Source organism: Petaurus breviceps, unplaced genomic scaffold (genome assembly GCF_028583685.1).
Source record: "Petaurus breviceps papuanus isolate PSGF00001 unplaced genomic scaffold, PetGlider_PUasm1.0 108, whole genome shotgun sequence".
Lineage (NCBI taxonomy): Eukaryota > Metazoa > Chordata > Mammalia > Diprotodontia > Petauridae > Petaurus > Petaurus breviceps.
Window position 1 is genome coordinate 2526048 of NW_027185593.1, and position 18277 is coordinate 2544324.

Sequence of the window (18277 nt, forward strand, 5' to 3'; positions counted from 1 at the left end):
GTGTGCATATACAGAGAGAGAGAGAAGGGGGTGTAATCCCAGTGACTTTGGATACGGACATCATTATTTGGTTGGCTGTTGTCCTTCATTCTCCAAGAAAAGGAAAATGACATCACTATGCTAAAGTCAAGTCTCACTGTGTCTGGTTGTAGCTGATCAGAAACCTAGGAACTCCGCATGCTCTAGCAAAGGTCCGGCACAAACAGTCTGTGTGAACATTTGGGGTGGATTCTCCAAATCTGTGCACCCTGCCTTTCATTTCCTCTTCGCTGTTCCAATTCTGCTTTGCTCAGAGAGCACAGCACCTTCTCAGATGTGGATCATCTTCATTATTTACAAATAAGGGAAATACAGAGCATTATATGTACATCATAATTTACATATTGTCTTTCCCCATTGGCAAGTGAGCTCCTTAGGTCAGGAACAGCACTTTTGCCTTTCTTAGTATACTGAGTCCCGAATATAGGGCTTAGCACTTAACAAATCCTTTTTTGATTGAATAGTTGACCAGAATAGACAAAAATAAATAGGACTAAGCAACCAAGAAGTTGAGTAGAAGGGAAAGAACTCGAGTTTCAAAGGAAACGAGAAAGTTAGCTACCTTTCAAGGTACAAGAGAAAAGATGCTAAAATATGAAAAGAGCTAAACAGGTGGGAAGGCTCTAGAAAGAAGATGCTAACCACACCAAAGTTCTCCAGGGGAATTAGCCAGAGGAACAGCTAGCAAAAACAATTAAGGGCTAAGGATACTGCTTTTTAGTCCTATCCAGACAGCTGGATATTATATTGATATATATTATATATGTTATATGTATCTCAGATATGATATAGTATAGATATGCTATTATATATCTCAGATATAATATAGTAATACTATAATATGGAGCTAGGTGGTACAATGGATAGAATGCTGAGCCTAGAGTCAGAAAGACTTATCTTTCTGAATTTAAATCTGGTCTCAGACACTTACTAGCTGTGTGATCCTGGGCAAGTCACTTAATCCTGTTTATCTCAGTTTTCTCATCTGTAAAATGAATTGAGGAAAGAAATAGCAAACTACTCTAGTATCTCTGCCAAGAAAACCCTAAACTGGGTCATGAAAAATTGAAAAGGATTGAAAACAACTAAAACAACAACAACAATAATATAATGTTTGTATCTCTATATAGCTATAAACCTGAGGATTTATAGCTATGTAGCTATAAACAAACAGCATTTGTATATGCTATTAAGATATATACTTCTGGGCAGCTAGGTGGCGCAGTGAATAGAGCACCAGCCCTGGAGTCAGGAGGACCTGAGTTCAATACTGGCCTCAGACACTTTTTAAAACACACACAAAAAAACTAGCAGAGTGACCCTGGGCAAGTCACTTAACCCCAATTTGCCCTCAAAAAAAAAGAAAGAGGAAAAAAAGATATATACTTTTTTTGCTCAAGGATACACTGCCAGTTATTTCTGGGTGTGGTGTTAAGTATCAGAGCCCAGATTTGATCCCCAGGTCATCCCGACACTGGAGCCGGTGCCACCTGGCCACCCCTATACTTCTAATATATATACTATTATAAATGCTAACACAAAAGAGAGAGAAAGGGGAGGGAGGGAAGGAGGGAGAGGTAGGGAAAGAGGGAGAGGTAGAGAAAGAGGGAGAGGGAGGCAGAGAGGTAGAGTATCATTCATACTGGATAAGGAGTTGGTGTTGAAGCCAAGAAGCCCTATAATTTCAAATCCTGTCTCTCACACTGTCTATGGAACCTCAGGCAAATCATATAGCCTCTCAGTGCTCTACAGTAAATATCTAAAACTGTAAGTTGCAGAGAAGGTAAGGACCTGCACTGGTAGAGTTTCCTCATCCCTAAGTTCTCTATACCAATAAAATCACAGGCCCAGGGTCTGTCTCTATATAACACAACAATCCTGTGAGACCGGTATTATAATCCTCATTTTTATAAAGAAATTGAGGCTAATATGTCACACAGCTAGGGACTGTCTAAGCCATATGTGAACAAATCCAGTATTCTTATCTACTATGCTACCACAGAATGTCAGGGAAGAGAGGGTCCTCAGGAGCCAGGATGTCAGAGCTAGGAAGGTCTTTAGAATTTAAATGTGTCAGGAAACTGGAAAAATGTGGCACAGAGAAGAAAAGCAAGCACACAGAATGTCAGAGCAGAAAGGAACCTCAAAGAAGCCACCTCCCACAACTGCAGAGGTGGAAGTAGAGGGGAGGGATCCACAGGCATGGAACATTACACATAATATCAGATTTTGTCAATGTGGGGGAAAAATATATAGCATGTCCAAACTAGGACTAATTCTAGTCTAGTTCCCAACTCTTCAAGTATCCTTAGAGGACTTTGGCAATATCCTGCCTCTTGTTTTATTTGATTGTGAATGACATAGCTGCCTAAATTTCCTAATGTGAATAAACTAAAAATGAGAAGGATGTAATATTAGGACTTCTGTTGGCAAAAAACAAACAAAAGCCCCAGTCACTGAGCCCTCGCTTCCCGACACTCCGCCCCCCCCCTTCTCCCGCCACCGCCTTCCGCAGGTTCCACCGAGGAAAAGGAATCCTATCGTATGTCCGCTATCCAGAACCTCCACTCTTTCGACCCCTTTGCTGATGCAAGTAAGGGTGATTACCTGCTTCCTGCTGGGACTGAGGATTATATCCATATAAGAATTCAACAGAGAAACGGCAGGAAGACCCTCACTACTGTCCAAGGGATCGCTGATGATTACGATAAAAAGAAACTAGTGAAGGCATTCAAGAAGAAATTTGCCTGTAATTGAGCATCCAGAATATGGAGAAGTAATTCAGCTACAGGGTGACCAGTGCAACAACATATGCCAGCACCTCGCTGAGATTGGACTGGCCAAGGACGACCGGCTGAAGGTTCATGGGTTTTAAGTGCTTGTGGCTCACTGAAGCTTAAGTGAGGATTTCCTTGCAATGAGTAGAAAAAATTCCTTTCTGTCCCTTGTCACAAGTTTAAAAACCTCACAGCTTGTATAATGTAACCATTTGGGGTCCGCTGTTTAACTTGGACGAGTGTAACTCATTCATGTAATAAACTGAAAAGAGCCATGCTGTCTAGTCTTGAAGTCCCTCATTTAAACAGAGGTGTAAAAGCCTGGCAGTGCCCTGCCTGAAACACAAATAATCTAATGTTTCAGTCAAGTCCAAAGTCCTAGTAGCATCTGAGACCATGTCTGTCTGTCCAGAGGCTCCTTGGTGCTCCCTCTTCAGAGTTCCCTGTCCATTTAAGAGAACATTACTACTCTCTGAGCTGCCTTTGGTGATGCTCAGAAGAGTAATAAGGTCGCCACCACCCAGGATAGATACCACCAAGATAAAAGAGTTAGCCTTTGGTAGCAGGACAGGGATTCCTCCTGGTGACTTGCACCACCTGACCAGGAAGGAGTTTCATTTTGGGGCAATGGCAGGACATTTTCCTTCTTAACATCACACCAAGGTCCAATGTTGTCTGACCAGACTTTTTTTTTTTAGTAGTAATAGTGCCCCCTACCTCTGGGAGATGAACAAGTGGAGGAAACACCATACTGTGAGGCCAACTTGACATGAATTAAACTTTTGACAAGGGAACAAATTTTGAACTAATGTATCAAAACAATCAATGTAGTAACTGCAGAGCTTGCACTAGCAACAGCTGCCCAATGCCATGTGAAGTAACAGACTGGTTTGGTTTTGGTTTCTTTTTTTTTTTAGTTTAAATGTTATGTAATGTATTTAAATAAAACTGGTTTTCAGAAAAAAAAAAACAAATCTGATTCTTTTTCTTTTAAAAGCATATAATTTTTTAAAAGTTCATGAACTACTGGAAAAGAAACATGGAAAATGGTATGAATTATGGAGTCAATGTAAATCGAAGCATATTATTTTCTTTTTTTGTTTTTTTTTCTCATGGTTGATTCTTCTTTCACAACATGACTAATGTGGAAATACATTTAATATGATTGTACATGCATAATGTACATCAGATTGCATGCCATCTTGGGGAGTGGGGAGGGAGAAAAATTTAGAAATCACAATCTTATAAAAGTGAATGGTGAAAACTATCTTTACATGTAATTGGGGGAAAAAATAAAACAACTAAACCTTAAAAAAAAAAACCATTAACTTCTTCATCGGAACTCTCATTCCCTCTCAGGGCCAACACTCCTACAATGGAATTCCCCAGAGACACAAAGATGATAGGCACAGTTGTTCAGTAAGCATCTGTGACACAAAGCAAAGGACGCCTGTGTGCCTCTGGTCTACAATACCCTACAGTGGGGGCTGTCCCTGGCGTTGCGGGACTTTCTCCACCAGCACTATTCTCACTGAGCTGAAGGAATTAAGTTAAAATGATCAACACTGATAATGAAATAAAAAAGTCAGGGGGCTCCCTGAGGAGATCTGGGGAGGGCAGAGGTTGGTCAGATCTACATCTATGACTTCCTACACAACTGCCTTGTGAAATGGATAATGAAAGTGTTATTCACATTTTATAAATGAAGAAGCAGGCCCAGAGAGCCAAGCAATCTTGCTCACAGTAACAATTCTTAAGTATCAAGTATTCAAACCTAAGTCTTTCCTTATTCTAAGTGTGCTTCTCTTTCCACACCACAGTGCCCATGGAATTAAAAAACAATAATAAACCTAGAGCCTGCTCATCAAAAGGCTTGGTTTCAAAACTAGCTCTGATATTTACCAGGCAAATGACCCTGGGAATATCATTTCACTTCTCAAGGCCTCTATTTCTCGCTCTGTAAAATGAAATAAGTGAACTAGATGATTTCTATAATCTCTCCCCTCCAACATTCTGTGATTCCGTGTCCAAGACCATGGGATACAAGACAAGGTGGACACACAAGGCCCTTCATTTACAAGTATCAAAACTAAGGCAAAGACACCTTTTCTTCCCTGAAGCTCAGTATTCTTATTCCAAAAATGGGGACCAGCTCCTCAAACTCTTTGGAAGAATAGGGCTACTGATACATGAGCTGTGGTACAGCAGATAAAGTGCCAAGCCTAGTGTCAGGAAGACCAGAGTTCAAATCTAGCCTCAGACACTTACTAGCTGTGTGACCCTAGGCAAGTCACTAAACCACTTAACCCCTGTCTCTGTTTCCCCAACTGTAAAATGAGGCAATAATAGGACCTACCTCCCAGGGTCACTGTGAGGATGAAATGAGATAATATCTGTAAAGTGCTTAGCACAGTGTCTGGCACACAGTAGGCACTTGATAAATGCTTGTTTCTTTCCCCTTCCCATTATGGGTTTAATTATAATTTCTATGTAATTATGATTTCTATCTCCTCCCTCTTCTGTGCAAATGATTCCCAGATGTAAATACCCAGTCCTCAGCTCTCTCCTGAGCTCCAGTCTCACATCACAAATTACATATTAGGCATCTTCAAAGCAGATGTGTGATATGCACCTCAAACTCAGTTATGTCTAAAACAGAACTCTCTTCCCCGCAGATTCCCTCCTCCCTCAAACTCCCCATTAGTGTTAAGGGTACCACCGTGCTTCCAGTCACCAGGTCTGCAATTTCAGGATCTTCTTCTACTCCTCACCCTCTCTCACTCCACATATCCAATAAGTTACCAAATCTTGTTTCTATTACGACAACAAATCTCTCCCTCCCCTCCCCTCCACTTACACAGGCACAACTCACCTCTCACCTGAACCAGCCACTGAATCATATAACCTCCCGACTGGCTCCCCTGCTTTAGGTCTCTTCCCACTTCAGTGCAAGCAAAGGTATGTCCACTTAACCACCCCCACCCCCACCCCACTAATAAACTCCAATATCATTGGCTAATATGACAGAAAAGGAAAATGACAAATGTTGGAAGGGGATGTGGGAAAACTTAAGACACTAACGCAATAGTCACTGTGGAGCTGTGAACTGATACAACCATTCTGGACAGCCACTTGAACTATGTCCAAAGGGCTACAAAACCTATGTATTCCTTTTGACCCAGCAACACCACTACTAGGTCAGTATCCCAAAGAGTTTTGTAAAAAAAAAAAAAGGTAAAGGACTTATATGTATACAAATACTTATAGCAGCTCTTTCAGTGGTGCAAAGAATGGGAGATTGAGGGGATGCTCATCAATTAGGAAACAGCTGAACAAGTTGTGGTATATGATTGTGATGGAATCCTATTGTACTATAAGAAATCACAAGCAGCTCAGAAAGACCTGGAGACTTATGTGAACTGATGAAAAGTGAAATGAACAGAACCAGCAGAACACTGTATACAGCAAGTAACAGCAATATTGTAACATGATCAGCTGTGAATGACTTAGCTCTTCTCAGCAATACAATGATCCAAGACAATTTTGAAGGACTTATGAAAAATGCTATCCACTCCAAAGAAAGAACTGATGAAGTCTGAATGCAAATCAAAGCATCTTTTTCTACTATATTTTTCTTGGTTTTTTGTTTTGTTGTTTGTTTGATTTTTTTTTGGGGGGGGGGGGTGTCCTGTGCTTTCTTTCACAACATGATAAATATGAAAATGTTTTGTATGACTGCACATTTATAACTTAGATAAAATTGCTTGCTTTCTCAGTGAAAGGGGAGGGAGAGAATTTGGAATTCAAAATTTTTTAAAATGAATGTTAAAAATTGTTTTTATATATAATTGGAGAAAAAATTGAAATATTGAATAAATATTTAAAAAATAAACTCCAATATCCCTCTTACCTCCAGAATCAATTATAAATTTCTATTTGGCATGTAAGGCTCTTCACAACCTCATCCTTTTCTTCCCTTTCCAATCTTCTTACATATTACTTCCCCCCACAAATTCTATGGTCCAGTCATTTTGGTCTACATGCTCTCACATATGGCACTCAATCTCTAGTCCCCATGCCCTTGCATTTGCTGTGTTCCATTACTGTAATGTACTCCCCCTCCCTCCCCACCTCCACTTTTCTAATCCCCGATTTGCTTTAAGAGTCAGCTTCCAGAGTGAGGCCTCTCCTGGTCCTTTGAGCTGCTAGTGTATCCTGTGTAAATCATATTCTCTCTCAGAGCCTCAATTTCCTTATCAAATGGGGTCAATAGCTCCTGTATCACCTACCTTCCTGGGTATTCTTTTTTTTTTTGCTTTTTTGGAGGGCAATTGGGGTTAAGTGACTTGCTCAAGGTCACATGGCTAGTAAGTGTTAAGTGTCTTAGGCTGGATTTGAAATCAGGTCCTCCTGACTCAAGGGTCAGTGCTCTATTCACTGTGCCACCTAGCTGCCCCTTTCCTGCAGTATTCTTTTTTTTTTTTTTTTTGCTTTTTGGAGGGCAGTTGGGGTTAAGTGACTTGCCCAAGGTCACACGGCTGGTTTTTGTGTTAACTGTCTGAGGCCACATTTGAACTCTGGTCCTCCGGACTCCAGGACCAGTGCTCTATTCACTGCACCACCTAGCCACCCCTCCTGAGGTATTCTTAAACAGTACTCTACAAATGCTGAAGCCCCATACATAAGGAGTCTTAGAGATTAGATACTCCAACTCTTTCATTTTACAAGGCCACAAAGATGGAAAGATTTTCCTAAGATCATGCCAAGTTTAAACAACACAACAGTCTATTAACCCAGGTCTTCTGACATGGTGCAGTGCAGAGTGCTGGATGTATGTGGAGTCAGAGGGCTGAGATCAGATCCTCACCCTGCTATGAATGACCCTGGTCCTGGGTCTCCTCTACAAGAAGGAGGGCCTGAGATCAACAACCTGAGCAGTTTCATCCAACTCTAGGATTCTAAACCCAAAGTTCTTTCCATTATACCATGTATCTTCTTCAGGGAGGAGCTATTTGCTATAAGAGTGAAGATCTGGGTTATAGAGCCCAGGCATCTGCACATCTACTGGGGGGGGGGGGGCATTTTCCTGTGAGTATGTGTGGATGCTTCCTGGCCCTAGGGGGTGACCTTGGGGAGATATTTTTTCTTCCTCCTCCCATTTTAGAAGCTGCAGCTCCCTAGTTCCACAATTACTCCCCTCCATCCCTTCCCTGCCCCCAGCCCTAAGAACATCAGACCCTAGAGACAGCAATCATTGGTTCCGGCACATCCTCTCAGCCAATGAAAGGCTGGCTCAGAGACTGGGCTTGAATCAGTGGGAATTATGTGTGTCCCATAAGGATAATTTGGCACCAGAGAAGGGAGCCCCTAGCCCTCAGCTTGGTTTCATTTACTTTTAAGTTGCATTACTCTGCTCCTGGCCCCTGTGGTCTACTAGAGTGCCTAATAAAGTAACATTTATATTTATACATATTTAAGGTTTATGGACACATATAGAACAGATCTGTATCACATAGGTTTAAGTTTTACAAAGCCCTTTTCTCACAATTATCCAGCAAGGTAGTTCAGGAAGATATATGTATCCTTATTTTGTTAAATAAGGAAATAAGTCACAGAAAGGTTGAAATGATTTGACCATGAATACACATGACTAAGTAAGTGAGTCAGAATTCTACTCTACCAGGCTGCTAAAAGTTTGTTGAAATTAATTGAGACTAATTTCTCCCATTTGCTGCTATGACTTCTGAAGGTTTAAGGATTAGAATACTTAAAGAACATCTGACATTTTTGAATCTCTCCAGAAGCTGCCTAAAATTAGTGATCCTTTTAAAATTTATGTATGTCTTCCTTCTCCCCAGTTCACTCCATGAGGGAAAGGACCATGTCGTAAACTTTTTTGCATACCCCATGCTGGCCAGCCTAGTTCAGTGCAGTAATTTAATATATGCTTATTGAGTAAATGCTTGATCCCCTCGTCTAAGCCTCTGGTCCTGTAGATGGTCTCTCCCCTCCCCTCTGTTTTCCCCAACTTGAATACCTTTACCCTCTTCTCTCCCTCAATCCTCATCACCCTTCAGGGGCCAAGCTCAAGCCTCTTACCTCCTCCCAGCAGCATTACCTGACCTTCGGAGAGGTCACTGATCTCACTTGTTCCTACACTCCACAAGCCTGGATCTATTCTGCTCTTCTACTTAACTGCATACCTGTCTCCATGTTATTTCCCCAAACAGAATTATATTCCAAGGGTAGGGACTATGTCTTTTTAACCTCCGTAGTCTCTTCCTAAATACCCCAGCACAGCACTTTTCACTTTTCACCTTGGAGGAAAGTAAATGCTTCTTATAATAATATTGTAACAGCATTTTAAATTTCTAAAATACTTTAAAGGTTGATAAAAGCACTTTCTCCTTCCCTGTGACATCAGTAGTAAAAAGATTGTTATCCTATTTTCTTTTTTTTGGAGGGGGGAAAGCAAAGCTATGGGTTAAGTGACTTGTCCAAGGTCACACATCAAGTTACATGTCAAGTTTCTGAGACTAGATTTAAACTCAGGTCCTTCTGACTTCAGGGCCAGTGCTCTACTCACTGTGCCCCTTGTTATCGTATTTTATAGAAGAACCAGAGGCTCAAAAAAGATAAGTGGTTTGTACAGCAAATGTTGAAGCCAGACTGATAACAGTCTCCTGATGCCAAGGTCCAGGGTTCTTTCCACTATATACCATGTAAATGAATGGATAATACATAGGGCATGCTCCCTTCCACCAGGCTCCAGTGGGAGGAACTGACAGTGAGTATGGAGTTGAGGATAATGACCAAAAGGATAGCTAGGCCAGGGGGCAGGACACTCTCCACCAAAAAAAAAACCCCAAACTCCTCCCATCAGACTTCTTGGTTAGTCATAGTAGAAAGAGCAGTGGAATGGCAATTAGGAGCCATGAATCAATAATCCTAGATGGCACTGACTCCTTGTGTGGTCTCTGGCCAGTCCTTTCCCCTCTCTGGGCCTCAGTTTTCCCAGTTGAAAAACAAGGATATTTTCTATGACCTCACAGAACAAAGCAATGACTGATGCCTTTGGCCAGTCTGCCTGCCGATTTCAAACATTTGCTTCCATAAACTATCTGCCAAGGAAACAAATCAAAAAATGCAGTTCCTAGAGCTAAAAGCAAAATGATTACTACCTGTTTGTTGAGCCTCCCTTTGTCTTCAGTCTTCACATCTGTAGACTCATTAAAAATCCGAAGACATTCTTCCATGGGGTCTGAATCATAATCTAATTCCTTTTCCAGGACAGAATAGTCAATGTCATCGGAGGCCTCAGAAGATGAGGAAGAAGAGGTAGCAATCTGGGCACCCCGGAGACGCTTTGGTCCCTTGCTCTCATTCGGGAGGCTACAGCTTCCATCATCTGAATCTGAGTCTGAGCTTAGACTTGGAAGGGTTGCAGGAAGAACTGGGGATGTCCCTTCTCCTTCATCCCCACTCTCATCTCCAAAGAGGTCAATATGGCTCAATGTCCTCTTCTTAGGCTTTGGGGACCCCTGGGAACTGCCTTCATCTAGAGAAAGGGACTTTTTGTCTTTCAGTCTACCTGAGGAGGTTTTGCTTCCTTTCTTGTCTTTTAGCTTATTGCTACTGGGCATGTTTTTCCCATTAGGAGGATCTGCTGGCTTCAGCTTGGACTCCCTCTTATGGTTCCCCAGCTTCCCTGTGCTAGGTTTCTTACTAAGTCCATCATTCTTCCTTTTCCCTGAGCTGGCCACTAACATGGCAGATGATAACTTCTCTTTCCTGGCCACCTCTTGCTTTTCTAACTTGGATTTCTCCATCTTACTTATGTGTCCATCATTTTTGACCTTAGTGAGTTTCTTCTCTCTATGATTTTTCTCCCCTAATTTCCCTTTGGCTTTGTCCTTATTCTTCCCTTTGTCCTTCTCAGACGATTTGGTTTTTTCTTTCTGACTCTCCATCTCCTGATGGCCTGAGCTCTTTTGGTCATGTGATTTTTTCTTCTGGACTCTGTGATCCTTCTGGCTGCCTTTACACTTTAGGTCCCCTCCTGCCACTTTCTCTCTCCCTTCTGAAGAGTGTTTGCTTCCTTTTCCACTTTTCTCTGGTGGGGGTCTTCCAACGGGACTCTGCCGCCGCTGGATATCCCCCATGTCATATTGCACAGCGATCTCTTTTGTCTCCCTCGAACTACTTTCCTCAGGTTCCAGAGGCTTTCCCTTTGCAGGGGAGGACGCACTGCTGGACTGACTCTCTGAACTGGTTCTGGCTTTTGTGGGGCTGGCAGGACTTGGCTGGTTCTCTGAGCTGGGGTCTTCATCTTCTGAGTCAGAAAATCTGGCATCTGTTTCATAATTGCTAAAAACATCACAATGTTTCTTGAGTGAAGGAGTATAGGACTCATCTTGGTTTGAGTCCCTTCTCCTTTTGACCCCTTTCTGGTCCTTTGGACTGCCTTTATTTAAAAGCCTGGCTGAGTAATTTGAAAGAGGGTCATATTCCAAATCTGTGGATGGCTTAGAATTGTCAATCACATATTTGCTGTTGGGAACAGCACGGCTATATTTTTTGGGTTGGATCACAGACTTTGGAACATATTCCAGAGAGTTACCTTTAGCCTTGGATTTCTCCAAAGAATCCAAAGTATACTTGTTACATTTATTGGCAGCAGCCAAGGGGGTAGGGTTGTAGTCTGTGTCGTTACTTAATAGACTGTAGCTACCTGGATTATACTCTAAGGATGTGGCGCAGGAGTCTGGGTTGGGCACCCCAGCGCCCGTGGGGCTTTGTGAAACAAGTGAGGTCTCTGTGGCACCATACTCCTTGGTGGTCTCTAGCAGCTCCTTGTATTTCTTTTCCTCTCGTTCCACTTCGTTTCGGACAGCCTCAATGGCCTGGTTGACTAACTCCAGCTCCAAGATGCCAGAGCTAGGTTCTGGGACATCCCCCAGGGAGCCATGTTCAGTCCCATCTGAAGGCTTCGGAAGGTCAGGGTTATACGGGTCATAGCCAAGCTCTGAAATGAAAGGGGGAGGGGGAAACAATAAATACCCATGTCTTTAGAGACTATAAAAATGTACACTTTTGATTCCATTGCTATAACTACTAAAATTATGAGAACTAGTAAGAGGAAGAAAACCTTAAGAAATGACAGCATGGATAGTTTTAAGAGAAACTTAGAAGAACTCTATGAACTGATACAAAATGAAGTGAACAGAATTAGAACAATTTGCATAGTGACAACAACACTACAGAAAAGAACAAATTTGAAAGACTTTAGAATTTTGACTAATGCAATGATCAACTACCAATCCACAGGACTGAAGATGAAGGATGCCACCCAACTCCTGCCAGAGAGGTAATGGACTTAAAGTTCAGAATGATACGTGAATTTTTGGACTTGGCAATATCAGAATTCATTTTGCTGTATTGTGTCAAGCTTGTTACAAGTTTTATTTTGGGTGTGGTTTTTTTTTAATGGGGGAGGGAAGGCAGTGAGGAGAGAGAATAATTTAAAATAATCTTTTTTAACTGTTAAGGAATAAAAGACCTAAATGTACAAAGGTTTGACATAGCAGCTTTATTTGCAATAGCTAGAGATTAAATTGTAACATATCAATATAATGTGATAATGCACCATAAGAGATGGCAAACATGAATACAAATATGGAATAGACATACATGAAATGAAAGAAGAAAGAAAAATAAAGAACATATATGCTATGACTAAAATTAGAATAATTTCAAAATAAAAAATACAAGAAATATGAGAAAAAAATCAGAAAAATAAACAGGAGGGTTTTGCTACTCTTTTGTTCAGGTTAACATACACATTTAAGAAATTGTAAATAATTTGCAGTTTATGATTTCTTTACAGTATTTTTTTTACCTTATGTATTTGAATGGTTTTATTGATGGGAACCAAGTTGAGAATAAAATATTACCAATAAACTAAAATGTACACTTCTTTAAATATTCCAATCTAACAGACTAGTTCAATAAAGCAAAGGACATTCAGATGTTACCAAATCTGTTCAAAAGAATAACATCTCCTGTATCCAGTAGTGGATTTCCCAGAAACTTCTTATTAGAAAGTTCAAAGACCAAGAAAGAACCAATAAAGGCCTTTAAGGAGCAAAAATGGATTTTATAAAACCCACAAGGCTTGTTAATAGATGTACCCTCACTCAGGGCCTAGTGACTCATTTTCTACACAATTCAAACATGCTTGGCTATATGCTCTCCCAGTCCACAGAAAACCTATGATATAGTACTAGAGGCTGATACACTAACAAAGAGAACTGACAGATGGCAACAAGTAGAACTCCTGAATTCAAACAATTTAACAGTTTAGTGTCCTTGAATGCAGGGGTAAATAGCCCCCAAACATATCTTCAGGTGCTATTAACCATATGGTATTAAAACGCAAACATTAACAGCATGTCAAAGGAATAACTCAACATTCCTAAACAGAAGACTCACAGATTCTGACCTAGAAAGGCCCTCAAGTCCATCTAGTGTAACTACACCATTTTGGAGATGAGGCCAAGAGAGATGGCAGAATTGGGATATGCACCCAGGTCCTCTGACTCAAACCCAGTGCTCTTTCTATGACTCTACAAAGCTGCCAAAGCTACATCACATTTATGTCTTCTATACAAGAAAGCACTGAAGCAGACAGATCAGCCCTTAGAACAGGTCAACTTCGGCTATCTAAAATCTTCACTTCAGTGGAACACTGCCTTATCTGATGCTGTCTGATAATCAAAGCTTACTCAGGGCAGGGAACTGGGTGCATCTTCCCTGCCCTCTTCATTGCACTTAACTGCTTGGAACACAAAGAAGTTTGTTATCATCAATCAGCACAAGAAGACGGCATGAGGACAGATGACCTGGGCTGGGAGCCTCTTGGTCAAGACTTGTGTTTCAATTCTAGAATCTGTATTATAAGCACTCTAGAGGGGAAAAAGAAAAAAGGATACTTGTTCTTCTATGAAGCTGAGTTCACAGTGGAAAAGAGAAAAGAAAGAGCAGAAGAGTAAAGGGGCAACAACTTCAAAAGGTAATTTCCATCCAGTGGTTTTTGGTCTGTGTTTGAATCCTCTTTTGGTCTCATTCAAGATAAAGCAAATCAAGGAAGCCCAGGACATTTTCTGGACACAGGAGATGTTTCATGTAACCCTCCACTAAAGCCCACCTCAGTTTCTTACTGTGGCAGAGAGGGAACCTTGGGTTTTCAAAGGCTATGCCACATAAGTATAAGCACTAATCAGTCCTAAGAATCCAGAAAGGTTTTGCATACAGGACCATTAAAAAAATGTGTTGGGGCAGCTAGGTGGTGCAGTGAATAGAGCACCAGCCCTGGAGTCAGGAGGACCTGAGCTCAAATCCGCTCAACTAGCTCTAGCTGTGTGACCTAGGGCAAGTCACTTAATTCCAACTGCCCTGCCTTCCCTTCTCCAAAAAACAAAACAACAACAACAAAAAATGTGTGTCTGTTGAGCAAGGACAACCAAGCTATAACTACTAAAGGGGCTGAAATTTTGAATTTTTTTTTTTGCTTTTAAGAGGGGCAACTGGGGTTAAGTGAGTTGCCCAAGGTCACATGGCTAGTAAGTGTTGAGTGTCTGAGGCCAAATTTGAACTCAGGTCCTCCTGACTCCAGGGCCGATGCTCTATTCACTGGGCGACTTAGCAGCCCCCATTTTGAAATTTTTTGGTGTTGTTTTGACTGGAGCTGTGATTTCATCTGTGTAGGGAGTCTGGTGAGGAACTTTCCCTACCAATGTACTTCAGTATTTTCTTGGCAACAGAAATGTTAAGTGATTTGTCCAGGGTGACAAAGCCAGAGTGTATCAAAGGCAGTTTTGAACCTGACTACAAGGCCAACTCTTTATCCATTATACCAGGCTGTCTCTCTTAAATTTTACTGGTATTAAAACAGGATGTCTTATATTTCACATTAAGTATTTTTTAATTTCTCTAGATCACAGGTTGTGCCTAGGTCTCTCCATATTTTCAGCTAAACTGAGAAAAAAGTAGAAGATCAAAGAAGCCAGAGGATTACTGCTTAGGATGACTGAGGCAATGACAAGAAAAGGCAGAGCTGTTCACCTCTTGCTTTTTACATTTTCTCCACAAAGGAAAAGGACATTGGGCCGGAAAGGACAGAACAAAAACTGCTAAATAGGGAGACGAGAAAAGTAAGGCACTGAGAGCACCTGACTGTTGCTGCTGAGTCCAAGATACCAAGTCCATATTAACTACATTGCAAGATGTGAAAAGAACTGGCAGATATGATTATTGAGTCACTGTCAGGGATCTCTGCAAGATCATGAAGAACTGGGGAAGGATCTTAAATCTGGAGAATGGCAAATACTGTCCCAAATCTCAAAAAAGTAAGCAAAAGGAATATGCAAACTAGAGGCCATTAAATTTGACTTCAATTACTGGCAAAATTTCAACTCTTGTTATTAAAGGGACGGTTTGTAAACATCTAGAAAAAGCAGCAGTGACCACAAAGAGCCAGCCAATGTAGATTCATCAAGAACAAATTATGCCAGACTAACCTAATTTGCTTTTTGGACTGGGTCAGGGGAATACCCTCTAGATAGAGTTGGCCTAGATTTTAGCTTGATAAAGTACCATATACTTTTACTGTGGAAGAGATGGAGAGATGATGGGCTGCAGATCATAGGTCTCTAACTATCTGACTATCATCATAAATTATCTGAATAGCCAGATCCAAAGAATAATCATTAATAGTTCAATGTCAACTTGGAAAAAGTCTTTAATGGGTCTTGCTAGGCTCTATGCTATTGGACATTTTTTATTGATGACCTTTATCAAAGACACAAATAGCATGCTTATTAAATTGGAAGATGACACAAAACTAGGAGGGCCAGCTAGTACAAAGATGACAAAACCCAAATCCAAAGAAATCCTGATAGGTTAGAATATTGGTAAGATTAGAGTAGGCATTAGAGATCAACTATTCTAACCCTGTCTCATTGGAAGATAAGGTGCCTGAAGACCAGAGCCATTAAATGATTTATCTAATACTAACTGACACAGGTGGAATTTGAGGCTAGAGTCACTTTTCTAAATCCTACGCTCTACAGGGGTGCTACTCCCTGAAGTTAAGTATGTGTGTGGAGATGGAGGTGGTGCCAGGAGGGGTCATGGGAGAATGGAGAGAGAAAGGCAGAGCTAGGAAGGTCCAAGAAGTCAAAGTAGGAAAGGAGAATCATTCAACACATGGGGTGCACACTGTGCAAAGGTACAGAGATAGATAGTATGGGAAATAGCAAGTATGCTCATTTAACTAGAGCACAGAGGATATATATATATGAGCGAGAGCAATGTGTATGTAATCAGCCCAGAAAGTCGCCAAGCATTTACTAGTGCTTACTATGTACAAAGAAAGGAAAGAGTCCCTGCTTCCAAGGAGTTCAAAGTCTAACGGGGAAACAATATGCAAACAACAATGTACAAACAAGAAAAATCAGGATAAATTGGAAAAACTCAGAAAAGGGAAGGCACTTGCAGTATTAAGATGGACTGAGAAAGGCTTCTTAGAGAAGGTGATTTCAGCGGGGACTTGAAGGCAGGAGGCAGAGATGAGGAGGAAGAGCATTCCCGACATGGGGGACAGCCAGAGAAAATACCAGGGTTGGGAAACAGAATGCCTTGCACAAGCAACAGTAAGGTCAGTGTCACTGGATCTCAGAGTATGTTGCTGGAGTTGGAGAGGGGAATAAGTTATTAAAAGATTGGAAAGGTGAGAGGTGGGGCAAGTGACAAAAGGCTTTGAATGTCAAAGAAAGGATTTTTATATTTAATACTGAAGTGATTAGGAGCCACCAGAGTTTAATGAGTAGGACAGTTACATGGTCAGACCTGCACTTTGGGAAGTTCCCTTTGGAGACTGGACTAGAGAGGGAGATTTGCCCCAAGAAGAACAACCAGCAGGCTGAAGCAATAGTTCAGGTGTAAGGTGATGAGAGCCTACCTCAAGGTGTTGGCAAGATAAGAGGAAAGAAGGGGGTATGTACCAGAGATGTTCTGAAGGCAAAATTGATAGTCCTTGGGAACACATTAGATATGGGGATAGGAAAGAGTGAGGAGTTGAGGATGACATGTGGGTTGTAAGTCTACTTATCGGGAAGGATGGTAGTGTCCTGAATAGGAATAGGGAAGTTCCAAAGAGGGGAGGGTTTGGAGGGAAAGAAGAATTCGGTTTTGGACATGTTGAGTTTGAGAAGCACTGAAAGGGTCCAGAGTGGAAAAAGTTTAAGCCCTGGTCAAGAGGACATCCAGTCCAAGATGCCCAATAGACTGTAGACTGGAGGTCAGTTTAGAAGTTAGAACAGAATAAATAGATTTAAGAAACATCAACACTGAGATAAGAATTGACTCCACGGGAGGCAACAAGATCACGAAGTGAAAGTGTACAGAAAGGGAAGAAGAGAGCTCATGATGGAGCCTTTGAGGCACACCCTCAGTTATGGGTATGTTATCATCATCATCATCATCATCATCAAGAGAACCAGGAGAAAACAGAATCATGAAAACCTAGAGAACAGAGACTATCCAGAGAAGCTGATCAAAAGTGTTAAATACTGCAGAGAGGTCAAGAAGTATTAGGAACATAAAGGCTTTAAATACCAAATGGCATTTTAATAACAAGTGGAAGAATTTATATTTACCCCTAGAGGAAATAAGGAATCACTAAAGTTTTTTGAGCAGGAGAGTGATACAGTCGACTTACTTTTAGAGTTATGAATTGCAAGGAAAACTAGAAAGCAATATGAAAGAAATTAGGTTTAAAACTACACCTTATACCACATTCCACAATGAATTCAAAATGGATACATGATCTATTAAAGCTTATACCATAAAAATTAGGAAAGAAACAAATCCATGCATCTTTCATAGTTGTAGGTAGGGAATGAATTCTTAAGCAAACAAGGGATAGATGTAATTCCAAAAGATAACACTGATAATCTGATTATATGGAACTGAAAGGCTTTTTTACATGAGCAAAATTAATGCAATCAGGATAAGAAGGGAAGCTATCAAGTGGGGAAAAATCTTTATATGGAATTTCACTAATATGGATGGATCTGTTATCTAAAATATTTAGATAACTAACAGAAATATAAAAGGACCAAAAGTCATTCCCCAATTGGTAAATTTTCAAAGGATGTAAAAATATATTTCTCAAAAGAACAATTTAATATCCATAGAAAAAATGCTCCAAATCATTGATAAGAGAAATGTAAATCAAAATAATCCTGAAGTTTGACCTTACACCTAGCCATTTGGCAAAGATGACAAGAGATAAGACTAGTCAGTATGAGAGAAGTTGTGAAAATGAGGGCACACTAAGCCATAGTTTTTGGTGAAGCTGTGAATCAGTACAATCATTCTGGAAAGCAATTTGAACTTAT

General features: G+C 40.8%; 1 protein-coding gene and 1 pseudogene across 2 annotated transcripts in view; one reads left to right on the forward strand and one right to left on the reverse strand.

Annotated features, from left to right (window-relative positions):
- Window positions 1–18277, reverse strand: part of REXO1 (RNA exonuclease 1 homolog) — a 120946-nt gene that overhangs the window by 58821 nt on the left and 43848 nt on the right. For both annotated transcript variants that reach the window (XR_011165082.1, XM_069071157.1), the window contains exon 2: window positions 9998–11841. Coding sequence is in view for 1 of the 2 variants with exons in the window: in XM_069071157.1 (XP_068927258.1) it covers window positions 9998–11841 (1844 nt within the window). In the remaining variant the exon portion in view is untranslated. The remainder of the gene's footprint in view (window positions 1–9997; window positions 11842–18277) is intronic.
- LOC138148556 (eukaryotic translation initiation factor 1 pseudogene) lies at window positions 1663–3098 on the forward strand (annotated as a pseudogene).